The following is a 24,740-nucleotide window of genomic DNA, read 5'->3' as shown; positions in this document are numbered from 1 at the left end:
CTGATTAAAACAATATTTCTTTGTTTGATTGTGGTTGTTAAGTGCAATTGGGGTGTATGATCGTTTTTGCCTATAAGAATTTCAGCGGGAAAACTCCCGTGCATCGCGTCCCACCTGTTTTCTTTAATCTAAACTCAGTGATTATCTATCTTTGCCCTCGGTCTGCGGTTGATGAGCAAATGAATGGCAACTTGATTTGGCGCCCACAGTTCGAGAAACGCTGCTGTAATACATAATAATGAAGTTCTAGTAACTTCTCTTTGTGTGAATAAGATCCCGGCGACCTTTTGTCTGTTTGCATAATCAGCGTCTCCTTCTAACAATTGACATGCTGATTACGCTTGGATGGCCGTTTGATCAAGATGGTTTTTAGATAGCCTCCTCCGGTACCCATTATATAATTGATGGCCGCCGCTGACTTTAACTGTAGGTGTTGAAGCGGCGCCAGGATGTGGACGTCTCGAGTTAGCATAAGACACCATTTGTAGCACAAGTTTGATTAGATTACTAATAATTGATGGCCGTCGCTGACTTTAACCGTAGGTGTTAAAGCGGCGCCAGGATGTGGACCTCTCTAGTGAGCATAAGACACCATTTGTAGCACAAGTTTGATTAGATTACTGAAAACAAACTCTTACTCCTGTTGTTCAGGAAGGGTTGTATAATTTTCCCACAACAGGCTATCCTGACATTTGCTGCATCTCTGTGTTGAGTATTTAGACTCAGATAAATTCAGGTACATTTCTCTCCCCTCCAAAAATGTACGGAGAAGCATCATCCATCGTTGTGCGTTTTGAATCCGTTTTGTGGTATATGGAGTTTAGGACAAGCATGACTTTCTAATACAGCCATTGCTCATGACTGTGGGCTACAGGCAAGCAGGCCTTTCGCGGGCATGAAGACTAGCAGGACCAGCAGATGGTTCTTGAGAGGGAAGGCTGTTGCTGGTTTTGCCATCAGCCATTTGTACAGATCTTTCTGTGGTCTCTGGCTGGCAAAAGACAGTTAGTTGCATCTGTTGGTTGCCTTTTAGGCTTTTTTGAAAATGTTTCAAACAAGGTTAGTTGTTCATCAAGAGACACTTGTGAGTCACTGAAGTGAAAACCACAAAGCAATGCTCCATTGCTCCATCTTTGAAAATGGAGTGAGTCGCTGTAGTTCAGAGTGCCAGATTGAATTTACAGATGGATCCATCTAAGCATCTTGTAGTAAGGATCAACAAGTAGCTCCGTAGCAAGGACAAAAGTGAACATTTAATGGGCAGTTAGCTCAAAAGCTCAGGTGCTTTAATTAATACGTACAGGGGTCTGTTTGCCTAAGTTAATATAACATAAAATGATAAATATCAATTGATGTTGAGAGAGACACTAATGGGAGCCTAGATAGATATCTTTCAATCATTTAAATGTTTTCAAGCTACATGAAGCCTTCAGCCTCCCCCACCTTGGCCAAAATAGTTGTTTACTTCTGTGAATGGAGAGGAGGTAAGGGTGTACAAATGTAGTATACAGTATACACTACCCCCAACCTGCCTGGGGTGGGGGATATTTAATCATTAGCTCACTAGCCGAGCTATTCAGACATATAACCTCAACATTTTAGACTGTTCATTCATTCAGATCATAAAAATAGCAAGTGTTAACTGTCTAAACCATGGACTCCCAGACGGGGACGGCTCCGAAAGCCCAATATTCAGAAATCTCAATATTCCGAAAAAAAAAAGTCCCCCTGGCATACTTTAGAACTAGTTTAAGTTGTACAAAACCCACACCGCATTTCATTTGCGTAGGGGAGACGCTCACCTGGCTATCACGCATATCAATTTTCCTTTTATTTGTTAATTTAGCCTACTCTGGTTTTGGGGAAATTACCGGCAGATTGTCGTAGGACATTACAAGCACTGACAAGGCATGCATGCTTTGGTTATCATACAAGTAGTTTTATCATCGCGATGCAAATGCCATGTGTGTATAATAAAATTCTGAATTTAAGTTCATGTTTGTAAAATGAATGCATTTATATGTTTATGCTTGTGTCTTCAACTCATTGGGATGTGCATGTGGGCTATAGTGGTTCACTTTGCTGTGCTCACAATTTGGAACAGCGGGCTGTCGGAATAACGGTGGGAATCCATACCAGCGACGCGATCAAATTCCATCGCTTCCATCGCTTCCATCGCTTTGAGTGGGCGTGTACTTTCTCTGAAATGTCTCTGAATGAAGACGAGCTATAAAGACAATCTGATTGGCCGCTGCCGGTGAAATATCGCTCCTCATTTGCATACGTTTGAGCATGTTCGAATTTTCATCAGTTGCGTCGCTCAGATCGCTGGTCTACGTCACAATGGAGCTGGCTCCCGTTGAAATGCATGGGGTAGCCCAGATCGCGTCGCCCAGATCGCTTGTATGGATTCGCACCGTAATGGGCTTTCGGAACATTGCCATGGAACCTCCCAGACGACCCTTTGCCAGGACTCCTTATGTTTAAATGTTCCCACTTTCATATCAAGGTTGACTTAAATTAACTGTGTGATATGCAGTGCCTTGCAAGCTTTAATTAACTTTTATCTTTTTATTATCTCAGACATCACGTCATCATTTAAATCCATAATGTTCATGAATGCAAATGTCCCTAAATCTCCCGTTGTCCTTCATTTCCCCCGCACCCCCCTCCCTTCCCTGTGCATTCTTTTTTAGGCTGTGTGTCCTGTCTGGAGCATGATGAACACTACATCCTCACCTTCCCTAACGGATATGGAAGGTAGGCCTTTATATTAAATGTCCCCTCCTCAGAAGCCAAGTTTTGCTGCATTTTCTCGTCTCTCCTGTTGTCTTTTCAAAGCATGACCTGTGATTTGAAACATTTCCGTGGCATGTAGCTGGTCGTCATTCTGTTCAAGAGACTATTGTTAACTCAGTGGAGCAGGGGATGTGTTTGAGTTGTTTGTATGACCTGTGCCCTCCGCGTATACAGGTCTATCCTGACCGTGCCATGGGTGGAGCTGGGCGGGGAGTGCAACATCTCCTGCTCAAAGTCGGGCTACAGCGCCACCATCATGTTCCACACCAAGCCCTTCTACGGTGGCAAGAAGCACCGCATCACAGCAGAGATTTTGTAAGTGGCAGCATCTCTTCCCCATCAGAACATCGATTGAAAGGTTTGCTGCCTTGATGGACCCATAAAATTGAAGGATGACACTGCTATTGGCCCTGGTCTCTGATGCTAAAGTTTATTTGTGTTTTTTTTTTAATATAACATTTGGTGAAATTTACACAGTATCGCGATAACCCTGATTATTTTTGAAAATTGTGAAATAAAATGTTTATTACTGATTCATCTCTAAATGTAAAACCGTAAATGAGGAAGTGCCTGGAATGTGTATTCGCATGCCGGAGTACATCTCTTTGTATACGTCCTTAGCAGTGTATGCAAGATCACAAAAGTCATGGGTTTGTGTTGAGAACATAGTGAATCTGGAAAATAGGGTTTACTGCAAAGCTCGTAGACTACATCGCTCTGATCCACTTCAGCTTTGTGAGCACAGATGGTAGTTTATGGTGGCGGTTTATGATGTTCTTCTATCACATATGCCTGTGTTTGTTTTCACAGCCCCCCCAATGACAAGAAATCCTTCTGCTCCATCGAGGGGGAGTGGAATGGGGTGATGTACGCAAAATGGGCTTCAGGGGTAAGTATGAATGCAACGGCAAAAAACATTTTTTTTTATGTCAAAACATCTGCTATTGTCTGTCCTGAACAGCTCTGTTAAAGATGGATAGCTCACAGAGTTAATTAAGAGTAGCTAATGTGATGCTTATTTTTGGAGCATGCAGTCAAATGCCACAGGTGTTCTGTCAGAAGGAAACGTAATCTTCGTTTATTGTTCAATATCAGGAGAACTCTATATTCATCGACACAAAGAGATTGGGCCTTATTAAGAAGAAGGTGAGGAAGTTGGAGGACCAGCTGGAGTATGAGTCTCGATGGTGAGTGCATCCCCTACTGGCCGCCGCTTGAACTCTCACCTGTATTGTAGTTGTACCTCACACCACTGATGGGGGGTCAACATTAACGTAGGCATCTGTCTTACCCAGGAGCTGAAACTCTCTCTGAATAGCATAGTCATTTCATTCGAATAGCATTGTTCAAACGCCTTGAATAGTCTTCGGACTAACGCAGACGTATGTTTTTTGTGTGTGTGTTTGTCCCCTTGTGTGTCTTTCCTATATTTCACAACTGTTCCTATTCTTCTATCTCTTTGTCTCTGTCCATCAGCCTGTGGAGAGATGTGACCTTGAATCTGAAGCTCAGGGACATCGACGCGGCAACAGAAGCCAAGCATTCGCTTGAGGAGAAGCAGCGGGCGGAGGCCAGAGAGAGGAAAGAGAATGAAATGCAATGGGAGACAAGGGTAAGAGTCCCCTCATGCCAGCACAGGGTGGGATGTTCTTAAATGCAATGGGAGACAAGGGTAAGAGTCCCCTCATGCCAGCACAGGGTGGGATGTTCTTAAATGCAATGGGAGACACGGGTAAGAGTCCCCTCATGCCAGCACAGGGTGATGTTCTTAAATGCAATGGGAGACAAGGGTAAGAGTCCCCTCATGCCAGCACAGGGTGATGTTCTTAAATGCAATGGGAGACAAGGGTAAGAGTCCCCTCATGCCAGCACAGGGTGGGATGTTCTTAAATGCAATGGGAGACAAGGGTAAGAGTCCCCTCATGCCAGCACAGGGTGGGATGTTCTTAAATGCAATGGGAGACAAGGGTAAGAGTCCCCTCATGCCAGCACAGGGTGGGATGTTCTTAAAGAGAAACAGGCACGTGCATCACATCCTGTGCGAACACAATGCTCAACTCTTTTGGAAAGTTGCATCCCCAGTGATGGCACAAGCAGTCATGATGGTGCCACCCTCTAAGTGATGTGCAACTTGTACACTTCTTGCTGAGGCAGGTTGTAAAAACATCACTACCATAACTTTACCTAACAAACTTTGAACTGCCATCAAATAGGTGTGTCAGATTATGCTATTGATACGAGTGAAAACAGACATTACACAATTCAACTGTTTATAGATAATGATGTTTTGTCATTCTGCTTAAACTATAATTGTTAGTCAAGAAATGTTGAGCAAAAAAAAACTATGTATAGATTTATCATGCATGCATCTCAGCAATGAAGAGCAACATTTAATACACTTAAGCATGGCTTCACATGTCATGGGGATGTTAGTTTAGGAATTTTTCCCATTGCCAATTTTCCCAGTTATCCATTGCCTGTCAGTTATAAAATTGTAGATATTTGCAATCTTTACTAAACACCCCTTTAAATATCCTTGGTCACCGCCTTGTACGTATGTATATTTGGGGTTTTGGTTTGATCAGGTTTGTCTTGTTTCCTCCCTCCACAGCTTTTTCATGAGGATGGCGAGTGCTGGGTATATGATGAGCCCCTGCTGAAGAGGATGGCATCACGGCATTGAAGTCAACCCTCCTCTCTCCCAATCTCCACTCCTCTCCGAGACACCCCACCAACACACTTGAGTCTTAATAAGAACTCTCTTCCCCTTTTCCAGACCACTTCTCATCTGAGCTTTGGAATGAACGACTGGCCTTTTGACGTGTACTCCCACACACACACTCTCACACACACAGCTTAGCATTTTTTGAAGTTAGAAAAAAAAAAAAAAAAAAAAAAAAAAAAACAGGAATGATCTAAAAAATGAAAGCAAAAGAGCGATATAAGAAACATGGAAGGTGAAAGAAAAGACAAAAGATGTGCAAATCAAGTTCTTGCCAAAACCCCCCCACTTGCTTTTCACCTCCCTTGTAAGAATAAACGCTTGAGTGATTTGATAGAGTAATAAAATAAGCTGAACACTTTTGAGACACGAAACTGAATCAAGGCCCTTAAGCAACACAAACAACAGTCACAGTATCACAGGTGAAGGAGAACCCAACCCTATTCTGTGGTTTCCTCTGTTCCGTGAGGAGGGTGGAGGGGAAGCAGAGTAAGTGGGGTTTTAGTCGAACAAACCTTGAAAACAACAGCGTTCTGCATCTCAGGGAAACTGGTTACTGAGGATCGAAGGCTGTCTCTCCTGGAATAATTGAAGGCCTTATAACGGTGGACCCTGGCGAAGAGGGGGAGAACTTGACTTGCCTACAGCTATCTGCAACTATTTATATATATATATATTTAGAAACATGAAATATATTCTTTTTTTTATTATTATTTCCTCTTTTGGGGGGGGGGGGGGGGGGTCTTTCTTGCAGGCAATATAGTATGTTTTGAAAACATGAACTTGAAAACTACACATCAGAAACCATTCCATTCACTCCAAACACTTTTTTTTCCCCATTTTGGAGGAAAACAATCAATATTTCTCTGCTCCTGGTTCCTTTCTGTTGACCCTGTGTCCATGTAAATATTACATGATGAAGGTCTGAAGAGCAGCCCTGAAAAATATGGCTGCTTCTGCAAAAGAGACAGAAAAGGGGACCTACCTTGTCATATTGATACAAACCACAATAGCTTTCATGAACAAATTGAGTGTTTTTTTTTCTTTTTTCGGTTTGTTTTTCTTGAATTTTGCATTTTTTTCTTTCCATCATTTGATTGGATAACATCCCTCACTGCCTCAGTGAGGCAGACTTTTATAGAATGCTGCTTGAGTGTCCAAATTCAATCAGTAGTACCTGTGGCAGTGTAGTTTACGGTAAAACTAGTATTGTCCAATACATCATGATCTAGTGTTCACTATATATTCGGATTATACATACAAATGCAAGGCTACACCAGAATAGGAAAAAAAAAACACTTCTGTGAGATGTCAACATTTAAGTCTAAATAAACACAAGGTTTACAAATCAGTGCATTACACTGCTGTGGTGATGTTTAATGAGAAGCCTTTAAATATGAGGATGTAGGATATAACACGTAGGATATAACATCTTGAGGAATCATTTCATCAGAAATATTTGCACATATAGGCAACTACTTGATGCAGTAGTTCTCTTAATAATTGGAATGGGATCCACTTGGATCAACTGCTGGGTTTAATCTCACTTCTGCGGCACACATACTCAAATATCAACATGAGTATGTGCAGAGGAGAAGATGGACTTGACATTTTGGATTAGGTGTCCTGAACAGAGGGAGAAGTCTTCTATTCTGATGGAATTTGCTCAAAAATCCATCTCTCTTCATTCATGTCGTTTTGTCGATGAAAACGAGGCCTTGCCATATGAATTTCACGTTCACCCACTATTCGTTTGGGAGAGAGCAATCCAAACAAATTTGTATTTCTCCCTAGATCATAAACATTGATTGTACCATTTGTTCCTCTCATTTATTGATGCATAATATTAAAGCTCAATGAGTTGACTACTTTTTGTGTCATAAGAATTTGTGGATGTGGCTTGGCTATGCTTCGAAACTTCTGCAATTAATATTAAAGAGCTATACATTTAATATGATGGGTAAATCATGTGATGATTTTTACGAACGCAGTTTGGTTCCTGGTCCAGACACAACTCATTTTTTTTTTTACTCCCTGAGTTACAAGTCTTCTGGTCTGCTCAATGTGCAAGCTGCCTGTAGGAGAAGGCCAATAACAAGCAGTTTGGTCGCGGCAGGGGGCATGTGGCAAAAAGGGAGGGGAAACTATCAGGAACATGGCAGATGAAATCTTACTCGGGGCAAGGATGCTAGCATACATATGGTACATGGAACATTTGGTTTGAAAACGTCAATTTGGTAATCAGTTAACAGAGTAGCAGTATTGGCCTAATAAGACGGGAGGTAGAGGCTACCCGGCAAGGTATGAGTGTTGAGATTTGATGACTTACATGTGCTGACTGAAGCCCAATTTTATTGATATTGAGAATTTTATTGCGATGGATTATGTTGGCTGGCTTGTTGCATGGACATTTTAGTTAAACATGTGTAGTAGATAAGGGTGATAGGTGCAATAGCAGTTCATAACCAGCTGGCAACATGCGCCGCACGCTGTAGGCCTACCCTGGATCCATAAAGGCCTATGCGCTATCTGTAGCCAATCATGCTAATGCTAATCACATGGCAGAATATACGAACACATCTTTAAGCTCTGAATAAACCCCAAAACATGTATTTTGACCGTGTATACTTTATTCTTCAGATGGACATAGAAAGTAGCCTTTACAATACATATAAAAGAGTAATCGTAAGTAATCGTTCGGACATGGTACATAATGTTCAGATATATTTCAGAGAACTAGACGGAGCAAAGAATGTTTTTTTAAAAATAAAAAAAAGGTTGATTCGTTTGTTTGGTTCTAACAAGAGGCTGCCTCATACCACTGGGTAAAGACAAAGATTTGGCCTCAAAACTAAAGCCGACAACGAGGCAGATTTTTTCTTTGACTTTACTGCCCGAAACTTAACATCCCCCTTTTTTGTGTTTCCCCGCAGTCAATTCAAAATAGAAAAGCGATTTGCAAATCGCCAACAAAACGAAAGAAAGAGAACTTGAACAATTGGTTCCTTCCGGAGGGCTTCTTTGTTAGGTGATGAAGAGGGAGCAGGCTGAAATTTAGTCGACAACAGCTTAGCGGTCATAGCCGTCTCAGTACCGATCACCATATCCGCCAGACTGGTCCCGGTCCCGGCCGTATCCTCCGCCTCCACCTGAGGAGTAGCCACCCCCGCCACCTCTGCTGTAGCTACGGTCTCCGCCACCTCTGCCGTAACCGCCGCCGCCTCCATAGCCGCCGCCGCCTCCATATCCTCCGCCACCGCCTCCATATCCTCCGCCGCCGCCGCCACGGTAACCACCTCCTCCACCAGGCTTTGTGGCCTTGTCCACGCGGATCGTTCTGCCGTCCAAAGACTGTCCATTCATTCCCGCCGATGCGTCTTTAGCGTCTTCCGGGTTCTCGAATGTGACAAAACCAAAACCACGCGGGTCCTGGGTTTCGCGGTGTCTGGCAACGTAAACGTTTGAGATGGCCCCATACTTAGAGAATGCTTCTTCAAGGGACTGCTCCGTTGTGTCGAAGCTGAGCCCACCGACGAACAGTTTTCCCTCTTCAGACATATCGCTGGTTTAAGCTCGTCTGCTGCTGAGCTGGAATGTTCTGCGTGATGTCCCGGTCAAGATGGGTGTCGCAGCTATTATCGGTGGTAAAACCGGAAGAGAGTACGGAATTCCGGTCTCTGGTTGGTTGAAACTTGTCATCTGACCGGAACTGAAAATACGATACGTTTGATTGGCTTATAACAGGACCTTAACTATTTTGTTGAGAAATGGTGTCGAATCGATTGCCTGACTTTTAAACGATATTTTTTTTGTTTTTATTCTGTTGTTAACCAAACGTTTACACCGTTCAAAATACGATGTTAATAGTTTCAAGCTCGCATAAGCTAGCGTTAGTTTAGCTTGGTGGTCAACTATTGACATCTTGGTTTGGCTGTTTATTTCACATGGAGTTTAATTACCCTGAACGTCTGCTGTCCATGTCAAGAAGTGTCTAAAATTGCTGGCCGTAACATTTTGCACAATGCAAAATATACAAAACAATAAAGCACATCTATAACATATAAGAAATTGTGCCTTGTTAAAAGTATCCAATGATCTGTTTCTCTCTGTTGACTCCGGTGACTGTGCTGTTCTGATTCTTCTTGACTTAAGTGCAGCTTTTAACACAGTGGATCACAACATTTGAATTGACTGTCTCCAGTGAAGGTTTGTGTTAGTGGTATTGCCTTGAGGTGGTTGTCATCCTACCTCAGCAGTAGAAGTTTTGCTGTGAATTTAGGATTTTCTCCTAGTCTTTCCTGCCGGTACCCAAAGGGTTCCATCCTAGGTCATGTTTTTATTTACATGTTCCCCCTTGGTCAAATTATTCAAAAGCACATCATTTCCTTCCATTGCTATGCAGATGATACACAGCTTTGTCACCCCCTGAAACCTAACGGCCGTTGATATCTAAACAGTCTTTGGGACTGCCTTGAGGACATAAAGTGTTGAATAGCACAACATTTCCTACAATAAAATGAAAGTTAGACTGAAGTTATATTATTCGGCCCCCCTGAATCCATCAAACTGACCACCGGCAGCATACAGTAGGCAATCTGTCTACTCTGGTCAAGCCCCAAGTCAAAAACCTTTGTGTGATATTCCATTCAGCCTTTAAATACAGCTCAATGCAGTCTTTCCTGTCACCCAAAGATCTTGAGAAGATCATCCACGCCTTCATATCCTCCCGGCTAGACTACTGCAATTCCATGTATACTGTAATTACTTACTCGTCCCTGTCCTGCCTACAACTAGTGCAAAACGCCACTGCCAGGCTCCTGACAGGTAACCACAAAAGAGACCATATAAGCCCTATCCTGGCCTCCAGTGTGGTTCAGGGTTGATTTTAAGGTGCCCTTGTTTGTTTTTAAAGCCCTGAATGGGCAGGCCCCTTCTACTATCAAACACCTCTTAACCCCTTATTCCAGTTTTTGTTCCTACTCGTTTCCTGTCTCTGGAGGTTTACAGGTCTTGGATGGTGGGCAGGTTAAGATAAGATAAGATAAACCTTTATTAATCCTGTGAGTGAAATTCAGTTGTTATAGCACCAAGGTAGTAGGAATTAAGTTTATACATAAACATCAAAATAAATTAATAAAAACTCGAATGAGAAATCAAATAAAAAAATTAAATAGTACAACTCCGCTGTCGTATTAACATAAAGGTTATGTTCCGTTGTGGAGTCTGATGGCTACTGGCACAAAGGAGAGGCCAAGGTGCTTTGTGGTGTGCTGAGGAGGGATCAGTCTGTGGCTGAACATGCTCCCCATCTGCTGTAGCTCGTCATAGAGGGTATGGAAGTGGTTCCTCAGGATAGAATCCAGCTTCCTCCTCGTCCTCTCCTCCACAACTGCCTCCAGGTTGTCCAGTTTCATTCCCACCAAAGAGCCATGCCTTCCTTACCAGCTTGTCTATCTTGTTTGCATCCGATGATATTTTCACCAGACCTGACTGTCTGCTGGAGTCTAATACTATGCAGTTTGTTGACAAATCCAAACTAGACAGTTGTGGAAGTGCAGCGAACAGACTTGATGACTGCACTGTCGAACTGGATCAGCAGCTCCTGAGGCAGTTTGTACTTCCTGAGCTGGCGCTGACACACCGTCTGGGTCTGATGCCTTCATTATCTGTGATTACGGGGCAGCTGTGGCCTACTGGTTAGGGTTTCGGGCTGGTAACCGGAGGGTGGCCGGGTCGACCTGACCAGTAGGAAAAATGTGGGCAGGGGAAGTGGTAGAGCACTGCTCTCCCATGCCCACATCCACGGCTGAGGTGCCCTTGATAACAGGGGGTGCAGATGATTGTGTGGAGTCTGAATTGGAGCGGGTGAGGGATGTGAATGTGGGGTGATCAAACCTGGAGTAAAACACATTCAGATCGTCAGCCAGTAGAGGGTTCTCCATGGTATGGGGGGAGTTTTTGTTTTGTTCTGGTGAGTAGGTGCATACAGTTAACATAAGAATATACAAACATAATAAGTACTATACATAGGAACAAAGAGAATACAATACAATACAATACACAGTATAAACAATGTATATAGGGAAGTAAAGTGAAACGTGGAGTGCAAAATGCAATATGGATGTGAAATGTGCAATGTGCAATGTAGTGTGTGCTGGTGGGGAGTCGGGGGGGGGGGGGGGTGATAACAGGGGGTGCAGATGATTGTGTGGAGTCTGAGTTGGAGCGGGTGAGGGGTGTGAATGTGGGGTGATCAAACCTGGAGTAAAAACACATTCAGATCGTCAGCCAGTAGAGGGTTCTCCATGGTATGGGGGGAGGTTTTTTTTTTGTTCTGGTGAGTAGGCCTAGGTGCATACAGTTAACATAAGAATATACAAACATAATAAGTACCTACATAGGAACAAAGAGAATACAATATGATACAATATACAGTATAAACAATGTATATAGGGAAGTAAAGTGGAAAGTGAAACGTGGAGTGCAAAATGCAATATGGATGTGAAATGTGCAATGTGCAATGTAGTGTGTGTTAATGTAGCAGAACGCTGAAGTCTAGAGCACTGAAGTGGTAGAGCAGTGCTCTCCCATGCCCACGGCTGAGGTGCCCTTAAGCAAGGCACCTAACCCCGATCACTGCTCCCCGGGCGCTCAAAAAGCAGCTCACTGCTCCGGGTTAGTGTGCTTCACTGTGTGTATCACTGTGTGTATCACTACCCTGGATGGGTAAAATGCAGAGATAAAAGTCATAGTGTGTGTGTGTGTCACTATCTCTGCCGTAAACAGTCACTAGTCACTAGGGCTCATTTTATTTTCAGTCTGCCTCAGCAGCGTACCGGAGGAGGAGAGGATGGACTCGATGATACAGGTGTAGAAGTGCACCATCATTGTCTTTGGCAGGTTGAATTTCTTCAGCTGCCGCAGGAAGAACATCCTCTGTTGAGCTCTTTTGGTGAGGGAGCTGATGTTCAGCTCCCACTTGAGGTCCTGGGAGATGATGCCCAGGAAGTAGAAGGACTCCGCAGTGTCGACTGGGGAGTCACTCAGGGTGATGGGGGTGAGGCTGGGTTCCTTCTTAAGTCTACAACCATCTCCACTGTTTTCAGAGCATTTATCTCCAGGTTGTTCTGCCCACACCAGGTCACCAGATGGTCAATCTCCCACCTGTAAGCGGACTTATCCCCACCAGAGATGAGCCTGATGTGGGTGGTGTCATCCTCTAACTTGAGGAATTTGACGAACTGGTGACTGGAGGAGCAGCTGTTGATATACAGGGAGAAGAGTAGAGGGGTTGCAGAACGTTTTGGTGGGTACACACATGCCTTCACAAGAACTGATGTAGGACGTCACAGTGTCAGTGAGTTCGTCCAAAGATGTAGGAGCAGCCTCAAAAGCACTCCTCAAAAACACTGCAATCAAAGCAGGCCTGTAGCTCCAGCTTTGACTCGTTGGTCCATTTCCTCACAGTTTTCACCACAGGCTTTGCAGATTTTAGTTTCTGCCTGTCATGAATCTGAACAGAGTGGTATGCATTCTTTAGTGCTGTGTAGCAATGGTCGAGTGTGTTTTTATCCCTGGTGGGACACTTAATGTGCTGCCTGTAATTTGGCAGTTTGTGGCTGAGATTGCTTTGTTGAAATCCCAATTGTTAATGAGAATAGAGTCCAGATATTTTCGTTCCGTGCTGGTTATCTGGTCAGCCAGGTGCCGTAGTGCCTCGCTAACGCAGGCTTGAGGTGGTATGTAATCACCGACCAGAATGAAGGATTTGGTGTTTCTTGTAGGCAATATTGTATTTTTTTGAAAACATGAACTTGAAAACTACACATCAGAAACCAGTTAAGCATGGCAACACATGTCATGAATGGTCATTGCTCCTATTGTCAATTTTCTCAGTTATCCATTGCCTGCCTATCAGTTAAATAAATAAAGTGTAGACATTTGCCATCTTTACTAAACAACCTTTTAGTACCCTTGGTCACCGTCTTGTACATACAGTATATGTATATTTGGGGGTTTTGGTTTGATCAGGATTGTCTTGTTTCCTCCCTGCACAGCTGTTATATGAGGATGGTGAATGCTGGGTATATGAAGATCACCTTCTGAAGAGGATGGCGTCACGGCATTGAGGTCAATCCTCCCCTTTCCTAATCTCCTCCCCTCTCAGAGACACCCCACCAACACACTCAAGTCTTAATAAGAACTCTGTTCACCTTTCCCCAACCACTTTTCATCTGAGCTTTGGCAAAACCCCCCCATTTGCAACACTTTTGAGACCCAAAACTGAATCAAGGCCCTTAAGCAACACAAACAACAGGGAGGTTCCCTCTGTTCCATGAGGAGGGTGGAGGGGAAGCAGAGTAAAGGCCGATTTAGGCTACTACGACTCTGTTACGAGCGGACGGATTCGATGAACTCTTTTTCATTTACAGTTCTCCCAAGGCTGTGGGTGCTGAAAACAATTCACTGCCAGAACAGTAGGTGGAGCAACGTTTTTTTTTGTCAAAGACAACCTTAGAAAGGCCTACCCCATGACGTCTTTGTGTATGGAAGTCGACGATTGTTTATTTACCTCCTCCTGTAACTATAAGGGGTACAGCAGGTGCCGTTGCACCTGGTCCTGTGGGTCTTGGGGGCACATAGCTTTACATGAATGAGAGTGTCTAATATATAATATCTGAATAATATTCAGATTTGCAATGATGATTGCGGTCAGGTCCCTATTTGATCATGTGACAAGACGATATGCTACGATATGCTGGTTTAGGCAGGTTTCAGCCCTATAGAAATGCAGCAGGTGAGTTCACCTGTCTTTAACTAAAATGGAAGGGTGAGAAGAAGAGTGAGGGTGAGAGGGGGAATCCACGGAGGAGGAGGAGGAGGAGGAGGAGGAGGAGGAGGAAGAGGCAGAGGCCATGCCAGAGGCCAAGGTTGAGGTGAAGGAAGTGGAAGACCTGAAGCAGGAGGAAAACATGCTCAAAGAAGAAGAGGACCACATTTATGAACTAAAAAGGAGGAAGGGAGCCCATATTCACGCAAGAACAAGAGAGAGAGGTCATAAACATGGTTTTGGCCAATAATGCTTTCAGGCTTAGTTAAAATCAAGCCAACATTATCGGTTACCATGCTATTTCCAATACTGTCCATCAGGTCTCTCAGTCAACACTGGCACACATCCTAAAAAGACATCAGGTTCAAAAGTAACAACATCTTTCTGTACTGTACTTTCAGGTTTTTTTTTACTGTAATTGTACCCTGTACTGGATACAGAATTTTAGGTTTTTCTGATATTTGCTTAGCTTACAGTGTCATGCACACTACTGTAGTAGCAAGAAAAGTGGTAAAAGTTTTGTTGTGATTTTCCATGTTGATTTGGGTATATGGAGAGAAAAATACATTATATTTTCATCAGTCTGCAGTATTGGTCTTGTGTAGTGTTTGGTGAATTTACAGTTTTTCTCGATTGTTTAAGCACGATATTGATCATTTTGTTTTGTTTTTCAAAACACTACACACAATGAGCACAACCACACACCCAATCAGCAAAACACCTTAGATCCTTTGCAAAATGAAACACTCTTGTAAAAACGAATTTATCAAAACCATATCTTGTTAACATAAGAAACACACACGTTGCATACGACCTTATTCTGTTTGTACCAGTAACACACTGCTGTTGCTAACCTAAAACACTTTGAGCAATTCTTCTTCTCAAATATCAAAGTAGTGTAAGTGAAGTACACAGAGAAAGTGCAAATATACAATACATTCACCAAACACTGCACAAGACCACTGCTGCAGACTGATGAAAATATAATTCATTTCTGATGTATTCTTAGGATGTGTGCCAGTGTTGACTGAGAGACCTAATGGACATTATTGTAAATGGCATGGTCACTGATAATGTTGGCTTGAATATCTGAGCCTGATAGCATTTTTGACCAAAACCATGTTTTTTGACCTCTCTCTCTTGTTTGTGCATGAATATGGGCCCCCTTCCTCCTTTCAAATTAATTTGATCAATTTGGTCCTCTTCTTATTTGAGAAAGTTTTCCACCTGCTATAGCTCTTCTTGTTCCTCTACCTCCACATCAACCTCAGCCTCTGCCTCTTCCTCCTTCTCCTCCTCCGTGGATTCCCCCTCTCACCCTCACTCTTCATCTTCTGGCTCCTTCCATTTTGGTTGACGACAGATGAACTCAGCTGCTGCATTTCTATAGTGCTTAAACCTGTTTGGTGTGCCTACAATAAAGCAATAATGTGTTTGCGCACTTGATGGCTGTGTTTAACTATTGGCTCATAGGTGTAGTAATTTGACAGTCAGTGGTTTGGAATTGCAAGGAAGTGATATCTTGATATAAACATAGCACAAAAAGAAGAACATTTGTGTTTGGTAGATTATTTCTTTGTTGTAACAATGCTTCTTGACAATACATCTTATACCGTGCCGCACATTTGTGAGGAACATGCATTTGTGGGATGAGCAACACAGCTGTTTATGTGGGTAGCACCCAAGTAAAATTTGCCAATATTCTCTGCCAATGCTTAACAGTTTATTCTCATATTGGTATTCACTCTTGTTTTGAGTTGTTTGGTGTATTGGATGATTGAACTCTTGATCAGTAAGAATGAACAAACAAGACATATTAGCAATTTTACACTTTATTCATTTAATACACCATCCGGAGCCTCAGGAGCTGGTGGAAAATCCATACGCAGTCATAACAGCCTGGCACCACCTCCTCATGCTGGTCACCAACCTGGTCACACGTTGCTGTGGGATGGCATTCCATTCCTCAACCAGGAGTCGTTGCAGGTCAGCCATCGTGGTTGAATTGGTCACTTACACGTACAGCACGCTCAAGCTGATCCCAAAAGTGTTCAATTGGGTTGAGGTCTAGACTCATTGCAAGCCATTCCATTCTCTCCCTGATGGTGTATTAAATGAATAAAGTGTAAAATTGCCAATATCTCTTGTTTGTTCCTTGTTACTGATCGAGAGATAAATCATCCAATCCACCAAACAACTCAAACCAAGAGTGGATACCAACCCGAGAATAGGAGAATTTTAACACATTTTGCATGGGCGCTACCCACATAAACAGCTGTGCTGCTCATCCCACAAATGCATGTTCCTTTCAAATGAAGCACCATTTAGAAGGGAAATAAACAGGCTTTCTAACAGTATAATATTTACTGCCAAGAAGCATTGTTACAACAAAGAAATAATCTACAAATAACAAATGTCCTTACTTTTTGTGCTATGTTTACTTCTGTGTCTTATGTATACAAGTGTGTTCAGTGTTTTGCAAATCACTGTGTGTATTGTTTTGGTGCAATTCTGGGCCGATGTTTTGTCCTTAAGTGAAGGTTTTGATAATTGTGTAATACTTTTGATTTTAGTGTTTATCCAATCGTAAAAAACTATTGTATATTTGCACTTTCTCTGTGTACTTCACTTACACTACTGCTAAGAAGTAGAATTGATAAAAGTGTTTTAAGTTTGCAACCGCAGTGTGTATCTGGTACAAACATTACTGTAAGTCGTATGCAACGTTTGTGTTTCATATGGTAACAAAATATGTGTGTGTTTCATTTTGCAAAGGATCTGAGTTGTTTTGCTCATTGGGTGTGTGATTGTGCTAATTGTGTGGAGTGTTTTGAAAAACAACAAACTGATCAAAATCGTGATAAACAATCAAGAAAAACTGTAATTGGATCCACTAATAGAAACAGCTTGGTTTTATCTCACTTGCTCCCTCATGGCACTCATACACAAGTATCAACATGACTATGTGCAGAGAAGATGGACTTGACATTTTGGATTTGGTGTCCTAAACAGAGTTTTCTATTCCGATGGAATTTGCTCAAAAAAGCCATTTCTCTTTCATTCATGTCATCTTGTAGATGAAAAAGAAGCCTTGCCAGAACATTTCAATTTCACCCACTATCGCTTGAAGAGAGCAATCCAAACAAATTTGTATTCCTCCCTAGATCATAAACATTGATTGTACAATTTTTTTCCCTCATTTATTGAGATCAATGAGTTAACTACTATTTGTGTCATACAACGTGTGGATGTGGATTAGCTATGCATTGAAACCTCAGCAATCAATATTAAAGAGCTATTATACATTTAATATGATGGGTAGATCTGATGATTTTTACAAAAGCAGTTTGGGGACTGGTCCAGACACAACTCGTTACAAGCGTTCTGGTCTTCTTATTGTGAAAGCTGCCTGTAGGACAAGGCCAGGGAGTTAGGTTGCATATGGTACATAGAACATTTGGTTAGCCAACCTAAATTATATAAAGAGAAACAGATACATTTAGGTTAACAATTAACAGTAGGTTATATGGCCACTTTAGCAGTATTAACCTAAAATAGCAAAGGAGAGGCTCCCGGCAAGGTGTATGGGTATTTTGTTATAGTGTTTAGTTTTGATTTACAGCATGCGCTGCCTGAAGCCGAAATGTATTGATATTGGTCCTTGTATGTGTTTACTTATGAGTCATGTCATTTCTAGACGTATACGCATAATATATAAGAGTGCATAACTGGCTGGGAACAGCTGCAACACGCGCCGCACGCTGAAGCCGTAATTTGTAGGCCCTCTTTCACAATACAGCATGAGCTAGCTATAGCCACTCCAGCTAATGCTCAACACATGGCATTTTTTAGCCATGAATAAACAAAACACAAAACAAATTCCTGTTCATACTTTATTCTTCAGATGGACATAGAAAGTAGCCTTTACAATACATATAAAAAAAAGTAATCGTAAAAAGTAATCGAAACATGGGACAATGTTCATATATATCTCGGAGACCATGAACTGACGGAGCAAACTGTTCGGAATTAGTAAGTTAAAAAAAGGCGGATTCGTTGTATTGATTCTTACACGAGGCAAACTGATTTCACTGGGTAAAGACAAAGATCTTGGCCTCATATGAACTGAAGCCGACAATGAGGCAGATTCGCTTTTGACTTGGCTGCCAGAAGCTTTACATCCCCCCTTTGTGTGCTTACCCACAAAACAAAGATGCACGCAAGTCCATTCAACATAGAAAAGCGATTAGAAAATCGCCAAATAAAACAAGAAAGAGAGAACTTGAACAATTGGTTTCTTGCGAAGGGCTTCTTTGTTAGGTGTTGAAGAGAGAGCAGGCTGAAATCTTAGCTTAGCGGCTATAGCCATCTCAGTACCGGTCGCCATATCCGCCAGACTGGTCGCGGCTGTAGCCTCCGCCTCCACCTGATGAGTAGCCACCCCCGCCGCCTCTGCTGTAGCTACGGTCACCACCACCTCTGCCGTAACCGCCGCCGCCGCCGCCTCCATATCCTCCGCCGCCTCCATATCCGCCACCACCTCCATATCCACCGCCTCCGCCTCCACGGTAACCACCTCCACCACCGCGTCCACCACCACCGGACCTCGTGGCCTTGTCCACGCGGATCGTTCTGCCGTCCACAGACTGTCCATTCATTCCCGCCGATGCGTCTTTAGCGTCTTCCGGGTTCTCGAATGTGACGAAACCAAAACCACGCGGGTCCTGGGTTTCCCGGTGTCTGGCAACATGAACGTTTGAGATGGCCCCATACTTAGAGAATGCTTCTTCAAGGGACTGCTCCGTTGTGTCGAAGCTGAGTCCACCGATGAACAGTTTTCCCTCGTCAGACATATCGCTGGTTGAGACGTTAGCTGTTCAGCTGGAATGTTCTGCGTGAAGACACGGTCAAAATGGGTGTCGCAGTTATTATAGGCGGTAAAACCGGAAGTGAGTACGTAATTCTGGTCTATGGTTGGTTAAAACGTGTCATCTGATCGGAAAGGAAAATATGCTGGCGGAGTATGAAGTGGGTATGAGTTTGAAGGAGATTTTGCAGATTAATTCGGGGCATATAAATTTCAATTATTTGGTCAAGTTCTTAAAGAGAACAGGATTGATAACAAGAATTTAGGTTTTATTTCATCTTTATTTTGTTTTGTTATTTTGGTTTTGTTGGTTTGTTTTGTTTGTTTATTTTATTGATTTTGTAATCATGTACCCCTGAGCCACACTCCAGTCCAGTTGGTGGCGATAAATGCACCATTACAGTTGGTTGCCAACCGCCATTAAAAAACTATAAGAAGAAGAAGAAGAAGAAGAAAGGAAAATACGATACGTTTGATTGGCTAGTACCAGAACCTTGATGTTGAGGAATTGTGTCGACTTTTAAACGATCGTTTTTTTTTTATGCTGAAGGTCTACGACTCAATACTCAACTGACTTGTTTACCGAACGTTTACGAGGTCATACTACTAAACACACAACTGACTTAACCGAACTTTTACAACGTGTCAAATACGATGTTAAAAGTTGCAAGCTAGCGTTAGTTTCGCTTGGCTCGGCTGTTTATTTCACATGGAGTTTATTTTTGACTACACGTCACTTACCTTGAACGTCTGCTGCCCATGTCAAGAAGTGGCAAAACAGTTCAGCACATTTATTACATATTAGAAAGATTTCAGTCAGGTTTTAAGGCTCATCATAGCACAGAGTCTGCCTTGTTAAAAGTATCCAATGAGCGGTTCCTCTCTGTTGACTCCGTGGTGTTATTGCCTTGACCTGGTTCTTCTCATCCTACCTCAGCAAAAGAAGTTTTGCTGTGAATTTAGGAAAATGTTCCTCCTCTTCTACTAGTCTTTCCTGTGGGAATTCCATCATAGGACATAGGTCCCATCCTGTTTTCTATGTACATCTCATGCTCCCCCCTGGTCAAATTATTCAAAAGCACAACATTTCCTTCCATTGCTATGCAGATGACACACAGCTGTATTTATCCATGAAACGGCCAGCAAAATCTTAACAGTCTTTTGGGCTGCCTTCAAGTGTTGGATGGCACAAAATGTCTGGGCCCCCTGGTGGTGGTCAGTTAGATGGAGTAAGGGCCCCTGACTCTATCAAACTGACCACCAGCAGCTTAGGCAACCTGTCAAAAAACCTTAGTGTGATATTCGATTCGGCCTTTAAATTTGACAAACAGCTCAATGCAGAAGTTAAAGCCAGCTTCTTCCAACTTCACACCATTGCCAAAATCAAGTCTTTCCTGTCACCCATAGCTCATCCACGCCTTTATATCCTCCAGGCTAAACTACTGCAATTCCTTGTATAATGGAATTAGCCACAGTCGCAGTCTCACAGGTGAAGGAGAACCCCACCCTCCCTTTAGGTTCCCTCTGTTCCATGAGGAGGGTGAGGGGAAGCAGAGTAAGTGGGGGTTGAGTCGAACAAACCTTGAAAACAACAGGGTTCTGCATCTCAGGGAAACTGGTTAATTAGGATCGAAGGCCATCTCTCCTGGAATAATTGAAGGACTTATAACGGTGGACCCTGGCGAAGAGGGGAGAACTTGACTTGCCTACAGCTATCTGCAACTATATATAGTATATGAAATGTATTCTTTTGTATTGTTATTTCCTTTTTTTTGGTTTTCTCGTAGACAATATAGTATTGAATTAAAACATCTTTTCCCCATTTTGGAGAAACAATCAATATTTCTCTGCTCCTGGGTTCTTTCTGTAAGACCCTGTGTCCATGTAAATATTGCATGATGAAGGTCTGAAGAGCAGCTCTGTAAACTAGGTCTGCTTCTGCAAGGGGGGGGGACAGAAAAGGGGACCTGCCTTGTCATATTAATACAAACCATGCTAGATTTCATGAACAAATTGAGTGTTTTCTGTCTGTCGGTTTGTTTTTCTTGCATTTTGCATTTTTTCTTGACATCATATGATTGGATAACATCCCTTACTGTCTCAGTAGTGAGGCAGACTTTTATAGAATGCTGCTTGAGTTTCCAAATTAAATCACCTGTGGCAGTGGAGTTTACGGTAAGAATAGTATTGTCCAATACATCATGATCTAGTGTTCACCATATATTCGGATTATACATAATCCTGCAAGGCTACACCAGCATATGTAAAAAAAACTTCTGTGAGAAACACACGGTAAACAAATCAGTGCATTATACTGCTGTGATGTTTAAATGTACATTTACATTGTCATTTAGCAGACGCTTTTGTCCAAAGCGACGTACAAGGGAGAGAACAATCAAGCCAGGAGCAATAAACTGCTGGGTTTAATCTCACTTGCTCACTACTGCAGCACACATACACAAATATCAATATGACTATGTGCAGAGAAGATGGATTTGACATTTTGGATAAGGTGTCGGAAAAGAGGAAGTCTTCTACTCAAAAAAGAAATTTCTCTTTCATTCATGTCGTCTTGTAGATGGAGAGGCCTTGCCATATGAATTTCACTTTCACCCATTCTCGCTTGGGAGAGAGCAATCCACACTAATTTTTATTTCTCCCTGGATTATGAACATTTATTGATGCATAATATTAAAGCTCAATGAGTTGACTACTTTTTGTGTCATGAGAATTTGTGGATGTGGCTTAGCTATGTTTTGAAATCTCTATATTAACCTAAATATTAAAGAGCTATACATTTAACATGATGGGAAGATCATCTGATGATTGTTACGAAAGAAGTTTGGGTCCTGGTCCAGACACATCTCATTTTTTTAATTCCCTGAGTTACAAGCCTTCTGGTCAGCTCAATGTACAAGCTGCCTGTAGGAGAAGGCCAATAACAGTCGGGAACATGGTAGATGAATTCTTACTTGTATCAGGGTGAGTATGCTAGCATACATGTGATACATGTAACATTTGGTTTGTTAACATCAATTTGATAAACAGAAACATATAGGTAAAGAATTAACAGTAGGTTATTTGGCCTCTTTAGCATTAACCTAAAATGGCATAGGAGAGTGAGAGGCTACCTAGCAAGGTGTATGGGAATTTTGTTAATGTTTAGTTTGGATGACTTATTCACCTTTTGAAGAGCAGTTTTATGGATATTGGGAATCATATATGTGTTTATTTATGATGTCATGTTAGCTGGCTTGTTGCATGAAGATCATTTGTTTTACATGCATAAGGGTGGTAGGATGCAATAGCCGTGCATAACTATCTGGTAAGAGATGCAACATTAGCCACAAGCTGTAGCCTACCCAGGATCCGTAAAGGCCCTCTTTCAGAGCACAGAATGCCTCATCTTTAGCCCATTCCTGCTAAACACACACACAGAAATCTGTGAAACACAAAACATTGTTTTTGACTGTTTTTACTTTATTCTTCAGATGGACATAAAAAGAAGCCTTTACAATGCATGTACAAAAGTAATCGTCAGGACATGGGACATATTGGTCATAGATATCTCGGACACCATGAGCTAGACGGAGATAAACTGTTCTGAATGAGTAAGTTAAAAAAAAAAAAAGCTGATTCGTTGTATTGGTTCTTACACGAGGCTTCCTAATTCCGCTGGGTAAAGACAAAGATTCTGGCCTCAAACTAACAGAAGCCGACAACGAGGCAGATATGATTTTGACTTTACCGCCGAAACTAAACATCCCTCCTTTTTTAGGGTTACCCACAAAACAAAGATCCACGCAAGTTAATTCAACATAGAAAAGCGATAAGAAAACAAGAAAGATAATTTGAACAATCGGTTTCTTGCGAAGGGCTTCTTTGTTAGGTGTTGAAGAGTGAGCACCCGGAAATCTAGTCGACAACAGCTTAGCGGTCACAGCCGTCTCAGTACCGGTCACCATATCCGCCAGACTGGTCCCGGTCCCGTCCGTAGCCTCCGCCTCCACCTGATGAGTAGCCACCCCCACCACCTCTGCTGTAGCTACGGTCACCACCACCTCTGCCGTAGCCGCCGCCACCTCCATATCCACCGCCGCCTCCATAACCTCCGCCGCCGCCTCCATAACCTCCACCGCCGCGATAACCACCTCCACCTCCTCCGCCGGGCTTCGTGGCCTTGTCCACGCGGATAGTTCTGCCGTCCAAAGACTGTCCATTCATTCCCGCCGATGCGTCTTTAGCGTCTTCCGGGTTCTCGAATGTGACGAAACCAAAGCCACGTGGGTCCTGGGTTTCCCTGTGTCTGGCAACGTGAACGTTTGAGACGGCCCCATACCTAGAGAATGCTTCTTCAAGTGACTGCTCCGTTGTGTCGAAGCTGAGTCCACCGACGAACAGTTTTCCTTCGTCAGACATATCGCTGGTTTGAAATTGTCTGCTGCTCAGCTGGAATGTTTTGCGATGTGTCCCGGTTAAGGATGAGTGTCGACACTAATATCGGTGGTAAAACCGGAAGTTAGCACTTAATTCCGGTATCTGGTTGGCTTAAACTTGTCATCTGACCGGAATGGAAAATACGATACGTTTGATTGGCCCATACCTTTACTTTTTCGTTGAGAAATTGTATCGATTGCCTGTGAATTTCACATGGAGTTTAATTTTGATAACGCGTCACTTACCTTGAACGTCTGCTGCTCATGTCAAGCAGTGGCAGCACTTACTGGCCGTAACATTTTGCGCAATGCAAAATATACAAAGGAGGAGTAGAGATGGCAGGAAGTGACGTGGCAGAAGAGGGTTTGAAGGTGGAAATGGGTGGTGAGAACGCGGGAGGATCAAACCGTGGAAGTTGGGAGAAAGTAATAAAACGTGGAAAAAAGAAAAAAAGAACTAGCAGTCAATCTGATGGTGAAGGTTTGGGATCGGATGAAGAAAGTGTTATTAGTGTCATCGAAAAACGAAAGGAAGAGATTAAGGTGAAGCTACAGTTTGATTCTCCCTGTTCCATCAACCCGTTGAAGCTGTCTAAAGCCTTGCATAGCGCTGTAGGAAATGTCAATGTTAGATCGCTTAGGGATGGGAGCCTTGTAATTACCTGTAATGATATCAAACAGCAAGATCATTTGATTAAAATGACATCTTTGGAAGGAAAGAATGTGAAGTGTGTTGTGTGGGAGAGGAAGAAAATTGTTCAAGGAGTAATCACAGGGGTTTCAACTGAGCTAACAATTGAGGATGTAATGAGTAATGTAACGGGGGCTAAAGTGGAAAAGGCAAAAAGATTGATGTACAGCAAAGATGGTGTTAAAAAGGATAGCATATCTATCCTACTGTCCTTCCGAGAGGAAATACTACCGATTAGAGTCAAAGTAGGCTACATGAGTTATCAGGTACGAGCGTATGTCCCACCACCGCTAAGATGTTTTAAATGTCAAAGGTTTGGCCATGTAGCAGCTATATGTAGAGGTAAAGCTAGATGTGGTAAATGTGGAGGGGAGGATCATGAGTATGGCCAATGC

The 24,740-nt window shown here is 42.7% G+C and overlaps 4 protein-coding genes across 7 annotated transcripts in view; 1 reads left to right on the top strand and 3 right to left on the bottom strand.

Moving 5' to 3' along the window:
• osbpl9 (oxysterol binding protein-like 9) overlaps positions 1-6,227 on the top strand; it is a gene marked incomplete at its 5' end in the record, with an annotated part of 37,416 nt that extends 31,189 nt beyond the window's left edge. For all 4 annotated transcript variants that reach the window (XM_080832618.1, XM_080832617.1, XM_080832620.1 and 1 more), the window contains 6 exons: positions 2,697-2,760; positions 2,974-3,114; positions 3,610-3,688; positions 3,895-3,986; positions 4,276-4,411; positions 5,411-6,227. In XM_080832618.1, the coding sequence (XP_080688744.1) occupies positions 2,697-2,760; positions 2,974-3,114; positions 3,610-3,688; positions 3,895-3,986; positions 4,276-4,411; positions 5,411-5,482 (584 nt within the window). In that variant the 3' untranslated portion in view covers positions 5,483-6,227. The remainder of the gene's footprint in view (positions 1-2,696; positions 2,761-2,973; positions 3,115-3,609; positions 3,689-3,894; positions 3,987-4,275; positions 4,412-5,410) is intronic.
• A 1,906-nt stretch (positions 6,228-8,133) lies between these two features.
• On the bottom strand, positions 8,134-9,137 carry LOC308360010 (cold-inducible RNA-binding protein B-like). The gene has a single exon (XM_080831740.1). The coding sequence runs from the start codon at positions 9,077-9,079 to the stop codon at positions 8,609-8,611; it is 471 nt and encodes a 156-aa protein (XP_080687866.1). The 5' UTR covers positions 9,080-9,137; the 3' UTR covers positions 8,134-8,608.
• A 9,093-nt stretch (positions 9,138-18,230) lies between these two features.
• On the bottom strand, positions 18,231-19,237 carry LOC308360550 (cold-inducible RNA-binding protein B-like). Its single transcript, XM_080832532.1, has one exon. It carries the CDS (start codon positions 19,202-19,204, stop codon positions 18,722-18,724), a length of 483 nt encoding a protein of 160 aa, XP_080688658.1. The 5' UTR covers positions 19,205-19,237; the 3' UTR covers positions 18,231-18,721.
• A 3,520-nt stretch (positions 19,238-22,757) lies between these two features.
• LOC308360551 (cold-inducible RNA-binding protein B-like) lies at positions 22,758-23,673 on the bottom strand. Its single transcript, XM_080832533.1, has one exon. It carries the CDS (start codon positions 23,635-23,637, stop codon positions 23,167-23,169), a length of 471 nt encoding a protein of 156 aa, XP_080688659.1. The 5' UTR covers positions 23,638-23,673; the 3' UTR covers positions 22,758-23,166.
• Between the last annotated feature and the right edge of the window lie 1,067 nt (positions 23,674-24,740).

Source organism: Sprattus sprattus (genome assembly GCF_963457725.1).
Source record: "Sprattus sprattus genome assembly, chromosome: 2".
Lineage (NCBI taxonomy): Eukaryota > Metazoa > Chordata > Actinopteri > Clupeiformes > Clupeidae > Sprattus > Sprattus sprattus.
This window is presented reverse-complemented; position numbering and strand designations above follow the sequence as displayed.

What these genes read in the sequence shown, in the direction of transcription:
- LOC308360550 (XM_080832532.1), bottom strand. Translation starts at nt 19,204, where the DNA reads ATGTCTGACGAGGGAAAACTGTTCATCGGTGGACTCAGCTTCGACACA.
- LOC308360551 (XM_080832533.1), bottom strand. Translation starts at nt 23,637, where the DNA reads ATGTCTGACGAAGGAAAACTGTTCGTCGGTGGACTCAGCTTCGACACA.
- LOC308360010 (XM_080831740.1), bottom strand. Translation starts at nt 9,079, where the DNA reads ATGTCTGAAGAGGGAAAACTGTTCGTCGGTGGGCTCAGCTTCGACACA.